Source organism: Echinops telfairi, unplaced genomic scaffold (genome assembly GCF_000313985.2).
Source record: "Echinops telfairi isolate 266 unplaced genomic scaffold, ASM31398v2 ScPeMD7_7469;HRSCAF=8507_1, whole genome shotgun sequence".
Taxonomy (NCBI): domain Eukaryota; kingdom Metazoa; phylum Chordata; class Mammalia; order Afrosoricida; family Tenrecidae; genus Echinops; species Echinops telfairi.
Window position 1 is genome coordinate 66,748,176 of NW_022111373.1, and position 13,226 is coordinate 66,761,401.

At 42.7% G+C, this 13,226-nt stretch overlaps 1 protein-coding gene across 1 annotated transcript in view; it reads right to left on the bottom strand.

The window, feature by feature from the left end:
* Positions 1–13,226, bottom strand: part of VCAN (versican) — a 117,666-nt gene that overhangs the window by 37,258 nt on the left and 67,182 nt on the right. Inside the window, exons 8-9 of the mRNA XM_013004896.2 lie at positions 5,165–10,366; positions 1,506–1,619 (exon numbers count right to left, since the gene is read on the bottom strand). Of these exons, the coding sequence (XP_012860350.1) occupies positions 1,506–1,619; positions 5,165–10,366 (5,316 nt within the window). The remainder of the gene's footprint in view (positions 1–1,505; positions 1,620–5,164; positions 10,367–13,226) is intronic.

Here is a 13,226-nt window from a genome sequence, read left to right on the forward strand (position 1 = left end):
CTGAAATTAACATGTAACTGTATATTTTTAAAAGTTACATGTAAAAGAGAGTTGCCGGCACAGTGGGCTGCTCGTTGGGCTGCTAACTGCAAGATCAGCAGAGTGATTTCACCTGTCACGTAGTAGAGAAAGCTGAAGCCTTCTGCTCCGTAAAGATTCATAGCCTTGGAAACCCAAGGGGGCAGTTTGACTTTGTCTTTGAGGCTTGCTGTGACTCAAAACTAACCAGATAGCAGTGAGTACATTACACCAATTGATTGAGATGTCCCAGGAGACTCGGTCCTAATCCGTCTAACACAGAAAACCAATCTCATGAGGTGGTTGGTAATGTCTAATAAGTACCCATAGCTGTGGCCCTATGTGCTATATTATGTGAATGTGCATAGTCACATAGCTATACATACACATGCATATGCATGTAACTATATATGCACATAGGTGCATACATACTCATACACATATGGCTAAAGCAAAGATATATTGACTGGATTTCCTATGATGAGTTACTCAGCATTTGACCAAATCTAACCAAATTGAAACTGGCATTGATTATATTCTTGACAATGAATGAACATTCGCATTCTTCAAAATTCTGTGGAAAAATAGCATTGAAAAATAATGGAACTTTTTCATGAACACTTTTAAGCTACCATTTATAATTTTAATTGTCTTTAATTGCTTCTGTCATTAAATTGTTTTTTGTTTATCAATAAGAAACATAACAGGGACCAGATGGATCTTTTATACTTTTAAATTTGATATTTTAGAGTATAAAGTAGTCCTTAATTATTACCTATCAGTATACCTAAATCCCTGCTAATTGACACAAAAGTTGAACCCAGTAATGCTGAATTTTTTTAAGTGATCTTTAAGCCTGAGTTTGAGGATTTGATCTGAATATCCCAACATAATATAGTGTTATCAGTGGATCTTTCACTCAATCATTCAAAACAAACCTTCATGTCATCTCTGAAATGAGCACCTGGATAATATACTCCATTTCTTTCTCAAAGCAAAACTGGGTTTTATTGAGAGGGGAGAGGATGTGGGGGGAGGGGGAGGGGGGAGAGAGAGAGAGAGAGAGAGAGAGAATGTGGGGGAGGGGAGGGTTTTTCCCACAAGGCACAGAAGAACAAGTTATCCCAAAACCAAAGGACTAAGCTACTTAATTTTTAAACATAGTATTATGAGAAAAACATTATTTGGATCAGTTATTTTTTACTATAAATAAATTTGGGGTATAGATCTAGTCTGTTTGTCAGTATCTTTACAGTTGCAAAATCTAGCTGTAAAACTACACAAATAAATGGCTGACCTTGGAAAGCCCTTGGATCCCATGCATATGAGCAGTAAACATCTGTACCCATTTCGTGGCTCCTCATTCAATTAGGCTCAGGCCTTCAGTTCATTTAACACCTGTGCTTCCCTGAGCTCCTCTGACTGAGCCAAGCAGGATAAATGCAATCTGGAAAAGCACTGCCCTCCTTCAGCCAAGAACATCTTACCGAGTTCACACTGGTCCCCGCTGTATCCTGGCACACAGGTGCACACGTAAGAAGTGTCAGTTGGATAACAGGTGCCTCCGTTAAGGCATGGGTTTATTTTGCAATGATCAGGTCCTATGATGTTCAGGAAAATAAGAAAAGTGGTTAGGCTCATCGCTGAGGTTTCTATATATTTTAGCCAAAACAAAAACAATGCCACTTACTGCTACCATCACAAAAGCTTTACCGTAGTAATTTAGAGATACTACACACACAAATTAACATTAGCTTTACTCATTGGAGTGTTTCTTGATATTATAACAAATTTCTACAAATCGCATCTATTCTTTTCTGAAATTCAATCAGCATTATTTATAAACAATAATTTGCACGTTATCTGGCAACTAATATATTCTACTGCAGATTTAGTTGGCATGATAATGGTAATTGATTTTAGTCAAAAATGATTACACATGTGTACAGTGAATGGAAAATGTATTCTTTTAAACGAGGTTAGTTCATGTGAAATGGCTGGGTACACAAAACATGCATACTTTTAGCAGACTGGCTGGTTACCATCATTTGAATTATTATTGCCTTTTACCACTTAGAAACTGTTTTTCTTCGAAAGTGTGCACTGTAGATTCTTCTGCTACATTAACATGCCTTTTCCAAAAACACGTTCCAAATGTACTCCTTTAAACTATACTTGAAGAAAAGCAACAGATGGATTAAACTCTACTGGATAAAAACAAACCCAAATACAATCGCCTGGCCTAAAATGAAACCCCAAGTTTTTATTACACATTTCTTACTAAAACACAAATAAAAAAAACACTCCTAGCAACTAAATGGAGAGGCTAAAGGTGAAACCTAGAACAGTTTAAAGTATATTTCCTAAATGCAAACGGTTGGACACAATTGGGATGACAGTTCATTTTGTAGGATTATTTGCTAGTTGTATGTACATTAGTCACTTATGGGTGTCATTTGTTTCCTTGGTTGGAATTGCTTCTGTGTCAAAAGATTCAGGTATCCAAACGAGAATGACAGGTTTCACAAAATAACTGAAATTGATTATATGCAGAATCCAACCCTATTGCCTGGGAGAAACCTAAATCCCAAAGCCCTAAACTAATTTCTTTTGGAAAGAAGACACCTGACTGATTAGGAAACATTAAATTAAGGAATCTTAGAACAAACAAGGAATTTCTCTCTGAGGTTAAACGGAGCCTTTTCAACATTGGGAAGTGAAACTGTCTGAGTGTTAAGTAAATTCCAAACTATTAGAAAGACTTGATATACATGTTGAGGTTCATGTTAAAATTAGGTTACTTTTTCTCTTATTTAGTGGTTTTAAAAATAGCCATTTTACTTTTTTATCTTTCTCCATTTAAAACACCTGGTGGTGACGAGGCTACAATCCACCACAGATCTATATATTACCCTCTGTGCAAAATCGCAATGCTCCTTCTCTGCAAGGCCTTGGTAAAACTACACTGTGCCCACAAATATTAAACCCTCTCCCTAGTGCCACTCCACAGACCAGTGCCAGGCCGCCAGTATGAGGCCAGGGTTTGGCAAGAAAGCGGCTCTTTCTGTGAACTCGAAGCGGCTCCGATTAGGAGAACAGTTTTGTTTCCTCGTTTGTATTCTTTCCTAAAGCATCTGTATGAACCTCCGCAAGGGCAGTCTCTAACAGACAGATCAGGCACCCTCATTGCCGCTTCTGTTTACTGCATTCAGTGACATGTACAACTGAAACCAACTCACTGCCTCCAGTCGGTTCTGACTCACAGGGACCCTAGGGACAGGGTCGAACTGCCCCGAGTGGGTTTCTGAGACTAAACTTTTCCAGGAGGAGAAAGCCTTACCCCGAGAAGTGGTGGTGACTCCCAACTGCTTGGGATTGGCACCCCAAAGGATTACCTCTCCGCCTCCAGGGAGTGCAACGCATGCGCAGCACAGTCTCCTTGAGCCTGGAGGACTGTGCAACGTGTACCTATTTCCTTTATCTCTAAATATCCCTTTATTGTTACCAATTATTTCTATCTCACAGTTTTCCCAACCTGAATTATATTTCAACTAACAAAGAATCACCATTGGCCAGAGGATTTGATTATCATTTACCGATTTAAGATAAACAATGAGAACAAAAAATGGCAATGTAAATCACCTTCGGTCAGGACTATTCACAAAATACTTCAAGGCTTTCCTAAAAAGTGCAGGGCTGTTTTACTCTCGCTGAATCACATCAAAATGAAGCAGTTAACCCAAACCAAGCTCAATAGCATTGAGTGAATTCTGACTCATGGTGACCCTGTAAGACAGGGTCGAATTGCCCTTTTTGGGTGTAGAAAACCTCATCTTTTTCTTGTGGAGCAGCGGGCAGAATTGAGCAGCTAACCTTCCGGTTAGCAGCCCAATACATAACTACTACACCAACAAGGCTCTAAATGAAGCAGTAGACGCACAAATGTAATACTGATCCAATCAGAAGAATAAGTGTAACTTTAGTCATGCTGTAAAGTATATTCCTTAAAATTTAAAGTTCAATTTCAACCAACAGGATGCTTAAAAGTACTGATTCTCCCTCACCCCCCACCCTCCAGCCCCCAACTCCTTGATAGCAGCTAAATGATGTTGCCTCCTTCTCCACCCCATTTACATTCTTACTTAAATAATAACTTTCTTGGGAAACATAGTAATGCCAGCTTCTCAGTAGTCTCGGGCTTAGTTAAAAAAGAAGACTAATTCTAAAAAGCAATCATCTCTAGCTTCCTGGTTCTTGTATCATCAAATATCTATTCCTTACTGCAACAATGTTGGAAAACGTCTCTAAAGAGCATGGACTGATTTGGACCCAAATTCCACTTTCACTGTTTTCAAGCTGAACATCCGTGGGCAAATCACTGAGCCTTCTGAATTGCTACGTCCGAGACTTTTAAATGGGAATAACAACACGGGTTTTACAGACTTTTTTTTGCAAAGATCAAGTAAGGTGACCGTTATGAAGCAGGCTCAAATGTGTGCATTTTGTACATTCAGCAAACACACAAAATTTCCCGTTTAGGCAAGGAGAGTATAAATGTGGCCCGGATAAATACCCACTATGACTATGTTCGAAGCATGTGTGGACTGACTGAAGCCAAGAAATGACATAAAAGAACAGAGAGCTGATACTGCACAGAGTATGAAAAACATTTTGTACAGGGATTTACTACGCTCACAAAATGAAAGAGCTTGAAAAGTTTGCCACAATCATACCCAAGACTGGGAGATTTAGGGGAAAAAATAGGATTTTGTGATGGGTTTTAAAACTCAGATGCACGGCTACAGGACATAAGGGAAGCAATACAGCAATATTTTACTTGTGAGTAAAAGCAAAATATACCACTAACAAAAGTTTTCAATAGTATCCTTTTTTAATGTTCTAATCATATGTTGTTTTTCAAACCTTGAATAAAAAACCCCTGACATTTCTATTGAGAGCCCAGAGGTAACCGATACTTACTTGAACTGCATCATGTTAAGCACTCTATACCCTGACCTGCTCAGCTGTCACGTGAACCGTGGGAAAAGTGGCTTTACCATCACAATGACGATTTGTAGACATCTATGTTAGGACCAAGCAACTGTTTCCAGGTTTGGAAGCAGATTTATAAATAGTGTGGCCTTACCTGTTAAATAGACTGCGGTGCCTTCCACTGACTCTTCATTAATGCCAAGCAGGAAATCGCTTTCATTAGAAGTTTCCCAAAGGGAAAATGACGGTGTTGCTAGCACGGTATTTAGCTCCGCAGTGCTTACTGTGGCCTGATTATTGGAATCAAGAATTCTCACCGGCATTTGCTGTTCTCTTGCTAATACTGTGGAATACTTCTCTTCGGTCAAAGCTGCTTGTGTTTCGGGGTCGACTTCCAGAGAAGGAACAGTGGGCTTCTCAGTAGTTGGTGGGCTGGGCTGAGGCACCACGCTTGTCTCAACTCTGTGAGTCGCAGGAGCAGAAGTGGAATGAGGCCACTGTGAAGCACCTTCTGGGTTAACTTTCCCTGGAGCTGTGACAACCATGCCAGCCTCCTGCATGCTAGGATTGGGGAGCTCTTGGCCTGCTCCTTCAGGAAGTGGCACGTCGGTTTGGTTATGGGGGTCTTGGAGAACCTCAAATCTTGCCTCAGCAATTAGTTCTGTGGGAGAAGCTTGCACTTCTTTTACAAACTCAGGTGTACTTTGGCCTTCTGAAAGTTCTAATTCCGTGCTGGGAGATACAAATGGGGGTTCGGTTGTGTGCAAGTACTTGCCATATAGTGGCTTGAAAGTTGCTTCAATATTTGCATAGGATTGCTTGACAGAATCTTCTGTCGGCATTTGAGATGCTCCCAAATCTGTACCAGGTAGAGCACGTGGCTTTGTTTGTTCAGAGGTCCCACTGGCTGCGTGGACAGTGTCTGGAGAGGATGGTGTGTGAGAGGACAGCTTTGCCAAAGTGGAAATGGCTAGTGTTGTATCCGGATAACCGGTGGGGTTGGATGTGTCCAGCACCACAGGTGCTTCAGTTAAACTCTGAGTCACGAGGTGGCTACTGCCCATACTTACGTAGGGTGTCTGATCTAGCAATGCTTCCTCAGTTCCCGAAGAGGATTCTGGTTCAAATGAAGGGCCTACATCTTTCTTTTCTTCATACTCTTCCTGTGTCCTTTCCAAATAGCCCAGTGTCACAATTATTTCACTTTGGTCTGCGATGGCTTGACTATCAGACAACGTGCTTGATTCAAAGCTGTCATCCAGGAGTTTTGCTTCCATTTTGGGCTCGCCAATCTCTGGATTAACTGTGGCAGCCTGACTAGGAGCGGGGAGCGATGCTGCTGTGGGAAGGAAAAGAGCTAAGTCTGTGCTGCGAACAGGTATTCCAGTTGTGAAGAGGAGAGCTGGGGGATCTACTTGGCTTCGGTCTTCAGCTGTCCTTGCTTCGTTGTGTGTTGCCTGAGGGTAGCTGGCTAGAAGAGGGTCCCCAGACCCCTCCAGTTGCTCTTCAGGTAAAGACACTTGAACTTGGGCTCTTTCTTCATTACTGCCCTGTGGCCCTCCTAGTACTTCTGCCTCTGGATCGGGTTGCATTCCAAGGATGTCTTCATATCCAGGTTTCGTGTGATCAATGTCTATGATAGTATTTTTATCTGGTGTCAGCTCAGGTGGGATTTCCAGTATGGTACGCTCTGTAACTGTCAACAGTAAATCTCTATCCTCATTGTCCAGATCTAGAATAATATTTTCAGTGGCTTTTCTTCTGTTGGGCTTTACGGTGGGATTCTCAAATACTTGGAAACCCTCTGAAAAAATGCCTGCAGCGCCCTCTGTGGGGCTCTCATACATCTGTGGGTGGGAAGGGGCACTACTTGAGTCAGGAAAGCTTGCATTCAGCTCTGAGGGAAGAGAAAGCACCACGGAAATGGTTGGGAATCCATCAGCAGCAACCACTTTCACACCAGGCCCCTCGGGATGTTTTCCTGGGGACCCCCTCCACACAAATGTGGTGCTTTCTGGCCCGGTCGCCTGCGGAGCTCCGGAAGTGTGGACTAAATCAACCATACCGAACTCCCCGGATCCTTCCCCAGAATGTTCATCAGACAAGTCGGATGGTGCTGGTGTCGCAAAGCCTCCGGTTGTTTCAAGAACAAGCATTCTCGTCAGAACAGCAGGAGAGGTTGCGGTTTCTAATTTTGTGTCTGCTGTGGAAGCGGTCTTATCGAAGACCTGCCCAGCCATCGTCTGTGCTCTACTGGTCTGGGCTTCTTTCTCCCACCCAAGGGTCTGATTTTGAGGATGGGCGGTGTCCGCGGGGAAGGTGAGGGACGTCCCTGTGGGGCCTTCTGCTCTGCTAGCACTTAAAATCCCCCTTACGGTGGAGCTGGCTGTGGTCTGGCCACCCACAGAGGTGCTGCCGGTTTGGGGAATGAGTGTTCTCACTTCACGGGCTACATTGTCCATTCCCTGGTCGTCGTCCCTCTCATCACTTGAGACTCTTGTTTCTAAACTTCCTCCTGGAGATGTCTGGGGATACAATGTGCTAATGATTTGCTCCAGTTCAGTAAAATTCACTGTTCTTGTAGTCAGAGTAGGTACAGCATCTTCTCCTGATCCCAGCCCAGAGAATATGAGATCGGTGTCTGACACTTTGGTGGGTGGGCCCACCACTTGGGGAAAGAGTTTCATAACCTCTTCATCTTTGATTGGTGAATCTGTAACGATACTTTCAGATGGTATAGATTCAGTCAGTGAAGCGGTAGTTGAGGGAAAATGTGATTTCTCAGTAGCTTCTGAGACAGCAGTGAACGGCTCCAAGCCCTGTGGACCTGGTGTGGTCACATGTCCTAAGGGAGTGACTTCCCCCTCCCGGTCATTGTCACGACTATCAATTTTCTTCGTTGCCAGCATAGAATAATGTGTGGTGAGGAGTGTGGTTTCAGTGGATGTCTGTGGATCAAAACCTGCTGGTTCTGGTGTCACAGAGCTTTGAGGAGATCCAAAAGACTCCTGTTCTTTGGTCTTTTCCGCTGATGCGGTTTGGTTTGCCATGCCTTGTTTTACGGGGTTGACTTCTTCCCTGGACCATAAATTGGCTGGCTCCAAAGTTTGGGCAAAGTCTGCTGAAATTGTGCCCTCGGCCATTCCTTCTCCCACTTCTGTTGGTATTTCAGCTTCTGCTGTTGGTACAACCGTGACTCTCTCAACCGCTTCCGTGGCAGCTCCCAGTTCTCCCACACCTTGGTGAGTACGTGGGAAAACTGTACCGGAAGTTTGTCCCACAGCACTGGGCAACACTTGACTAACCGAACCGCCGGTAGAGATCAGTTGCTCACCTGAGCCCTCACCTGAAGCCATGAATTCTTCCCAAGGAAAGGGTGAAGAGCTGACCACCCGGTCCCTGGCTCCTTCCCAGTCAGGCTCCTGACTGGAGTGACCTGAAGCAGGGACTGCAGAGGCTGAGGGTTGAGTCTCCATAAACAATGCATCTCCAGAGCCGTCCGTTCCTATTGTGTCTCCTTTTGTTGTGGGATGAGCTACCAATGAAGAGTCTCCGAATTCACCACGGGGGTCTTCCCCTACAGGAAAACCTGTAGGAGCATCACTAACTTCTACCCCATGACCTGGCCCTCCCGAGACCTCGGAGGTCAAGTTTTCTTGGGCTGTCTGACTTATCATTTCGACCCCCTGTCTATTCGTGACAGTGCTCAAAATGAATCCTGTTGGCTGGGATGGGAATGTGTTTTCCAAAGAAGAAGACAAAGTACTAGCTGCTTCCTTTGGGGTTTGAATATCAGGCGCAAAGTTTAATGAAAATGAAGAGACCGTGGTTGCTTGTGGATCAGCAGCAGTGTCTCCAGATCCCTGCTCCATGAAAAGAGAGACAGGGATATCTGGCCCAGTGGTCAGGCCTCCCTGAACGTCAGGTAGACTCCCACTGCTTGGCTCAGTGCCTTGTGTCCCCATCTCGTCGAAAGCATTTGTTTCTGTAAAGGCAAGAGTCAAACTTGTCCGTTCCCTTTCAGACTCCGTGGGTGCTGTTGAGGACACCGTGCTTTTCCAACCAGCAGAGGCTGAATCCTGAGCTGTCGTTTCACTTGAGCCTTCTAATTCAGAGGGCAGAAATAACTGATCGACTCTCTGTGTGGGTGACTGCTGCTCAGTTAGCGAAGCTGTGCTTGGAGCGCTCTGCTCCTCCGCGGCTTTTCCTGTCGCTCCATGAGCGGACGTCCTGAAAATCCATTCAGATGGGCTAGTTTCACTGACAACTTCAGTAGGCACTATTTCTTCAGACAGTTGTTCAGAAACAGAATAAAAGGTGGGTACAGGAACATCAGAAAGGCTTTCTGTGGTCGCTATCTTGCTAGTAACAGGAGTACCTTGTACATTTGTGGTAGTTTTCTGGGATAAATCAGTTACCACAGAGAACATTTTATTTTTATCTTCTTGTTCTTCTCCAGAGCCTTCTGGCATTAGAATGGAAGGAATCACTAAGCGCTCTCCAATAGGCCTAGAAGTTACTTCCACGGAGTAACTGGACAGTGAAGCAAGTGGCTGGGAATTTGGTGGTACAGTAAATGCTTCTTCTTCTGAAACCTTGGCTGACACAGAACTTGGAATTATGCTTGGTATGCCGGTAGTGGACGTGCTTTTGTTTGCCTCTTCACCCAGTGTTAATTCTGTAACCCTTGGAAAGACTACTTTCTGGGATTCTGGGTCCATGTCAGCATTTCCTGAAGATTCTTCAGGAAACACAAGTATTGGTTCAGTATTTTCATGCGCAAGATCATCAGGTTCAGGGTCGCTGTGTGTGACTGAGTCAGCTCCCTCTGTGGTTTCTCCCTCCTGGAATTGGACTGTGGGAAAAATATCATGCTCACCACTTGAAAAGTGTTCTGGTATTTCAGGGTAAGAGTCAGGCTTCCATGTAATCTCAAGTGATTTCGATTCTTGAGATTCATTTGGCTGCACTCTCACTGCCATTGAGAATTTTGTTCCATCTATGCCAAACTGATGACTGTCATTCCCACTGCTATGGGAAAAATTCTGAGAAGGTGCCACACTCTCAAACTGGCCGCTCCTAGCTTCCTCTGCTTCTGGGTCCTTCGGCACAGTGGTTACTAGGTGCTTCCCATTGATGTACGTCACTGATGGGGTGGTGGTTTCATCAGTACCATTTGCACAGTCCGCGTCTTCCTCATCATCTTCTTCACTGGGGTATAGGTCTATTGCAAATAACCCAGGCAAAATTTCAGCAATTAGCTCATGATCTGGATCAAGTTCATCACTACAAGGTTCTTCTTCTTTAGATTCTGAATCTATTGGATGACCAATTACACTCAAATCACTCATTCGACCTGAAAAAAACAAAGAGTTTTCACAATACTTAAATAGAAGCTTTGGCAGTGTACAAAAGAAGAAATTGATAGCAACACTGACCACACTCACTCACTCACTCAAAGGATTCCAAAGTTTTCACATAAGTAAAGCCACCCTTCAGTACAGTTGTCAGTCTTCAAATGTGTGGTTACATTAACAATAGGAAAATAGAAATAAATCCAATTGAAGATTATAGAATCAAGTTATGAAAACTCTTCAATATGTTTAACAAAAGCTAAAAAAAATCTTTAAAAAGAAATGAGGGATATCAAATACATTGTAATCTTGATGTGGAAACCCAGCTTTGTATAAACTGTTGGGGGAGGGCGGGGGGGAGTGGAGGAGATGTTTAATCATTGTCATGGCAGTGGATCAAAGAGAGCAAGTTCCTGATTATTATCTCTGAATGTAAAGAAACGCTTAGACACCGCTGTTCAATAAGAAAATGAGATAAGATTCTTCCTGGCCCATTGTCGAACTCTGTACTAGAGAACACCATTTTTAAAAGAGCAACACTTCCGAAAACCAAGAGAGGTTCCTTACAGCCCCTTCATAGTGCAATGGCAAGTCCCAGGCGCTGCAGCACTGAGCTGCACAGGAGCCATGGAGGAGTCATAGCAAAAGCGCAGGATGTCCTGAGTGGATAGGTTTTCACAAGGATGGCTCTCTGAAAGAACCCGAAACAAGAGCCTGTACAGTTTGATCTTCTGTGGCAAGAGACCTAGATTGAGACAATCACAGTTCTTGTTATTGGTATTTTCCTCAAAGAGGGTTACAAGGCATGTCTTGATATTCAAACTAGCATACTGCAAATAGCATATATCCTCAGAACCTTCCCTAGCTTGCAAACCGCCATAGGGCACCTGCTACTAAGCCTATCGGCTGTTCTTCTACCAGGGCACCAGCAAAGCTCCCCCTCAGAACAGGCACTACAGGGATGGAAGATCTGGGGCTTCGCCTTCATCACAGTTGCCATCAGTTACCTTTGGGGAGCTTTCTGACAACCATAGGACTATACAGCTGGGCAAAGTGGCACCTGTGTATCACCTGGCCCATGGGGAAGACGAGGAGGGTCACTGTATGGGGAACGGGAGGGAAGTTTACTGGTGTCTTCCCCTTCTATCTCCAAGAACACTCTTGCAGAATTAGTCTGCAGCCCATCCCCCAGTCATGCTACACATGCTTAGCCAGAAACTGATGAGTTTATTAAAACTCCAGAAACCAATCTCACTGCCATCAAGTCAATCTCAATTCACAATCATCTGAGAGTTGGTGGGTTTGAACTGCTGACCTTGCAGATAGCAACCCCACTCGTATTCTACTACACTACCAGGATTCTTGATGGGTTTACAGGAGGCAAAAATATGGCAGTCTCATTTGTAGAGGAGAAAAGAAGAGTTTTCTCCTGAATTTCTCCTGTTTAAGATGCACCTTCCTTCCATGTGGAAAGGTACAGTACATCAGAAGAGAAAAAGAACATGGAACCAGTATGATTTGTATTCAGTGTCGCCATAGATATAGAGGTATATGAGCTACCAATACACCCTCTGCAGAAATTACCTTTTAATGTAAAAAACAAATAAGAAACAACAACTTGAGAGTTAAAAAACCAAATCCAAAAGACTTCTATGCAACTAGAAGACACATTTACATTCACTTTTTGCTCTAATAGAAACTATAAAAAAATAAACACTTCTCATATCATATCCTCACAGACAATCTTGACTAGGCTGCCATTGACCTTACGCTATGTCCTCTTGATTGAACTCTCACATATTCTAGCTTGTTTCTTATATCCACATTCATGCCACCCCATATTTTTAGCCCTTCAGCAAAGACTAATGGGCATTCAAATGAATGAAAAAGCTTTCCACATACAGAGAAGTTAGAGCAATGCGTAACTCTAGTCCACCATAAATGTTTAAAGTGGACTCAGGTTATTTCTGGTACAGACACGGAAAGCACTGCCAAGGTCAAGAACATGAGTAAGCTTTTAACATGTAAATTTTAAAAAGTTGATCTTGTACTGTAACAATACAATTGTTATTGTGATCATAAAAATACATAAGTCCAAGCTCATTGTCATCAGGTTGAATTCCAGCTCCTAGATAACAGTCACTTTATATAGGACAAAATGAACCTTCAGAAAATCTCACCTTCTTGATACCACTTGGCTAAAGGAGGCTTTAACACACACGCACGCACACTCACTCACACACACACACAGGTATAGATTATATAGGAGAATGTATTTTGCATAAATCTATGAAAGTCTTTTAGCAGTAAGTTTATCTAACCACCAAATCAAATGATCTATGATGGCTAATACTATTAAAATATAGTTGAAAAAAGCAGACTCAGTTATGCTATTCAGTACCGTCTCATGGGCTATAACTGTAGCTCTTAATTTGTTTCTGCTGTTGATTTACATGCAATGCTTTTACTCAGTTTTAACAGGAGTAAGAAAAATCAAAATTCAATATTAAGATGTATTTCCCACAAGTATACTAAATTCGTAGCTGTCTGTTAAATGCCACACTAGCCTTCATTTAAAGACAGAAGTCATTTTTAATTTGACGGATGGATCAATGTTAAGTAGGTAAAGGATTCTGACTACATTTTGTATCTTTTTTTAAATAACAGAGATAAAAATCAGATATATAGGTAGGCTTTCCCAGCCAAACAGGAGGATAAATAAAAAAATAACTGGTCAATATTATGTATTTATGAACTGTTTGCCAGAGTGAAACAGCATTTAAACTCGTTATTTTCAATTTATGAGATTCTAAATAAATTCAATTTTTGAAACTAAAAATCATATAAACCTACCCTCTGATA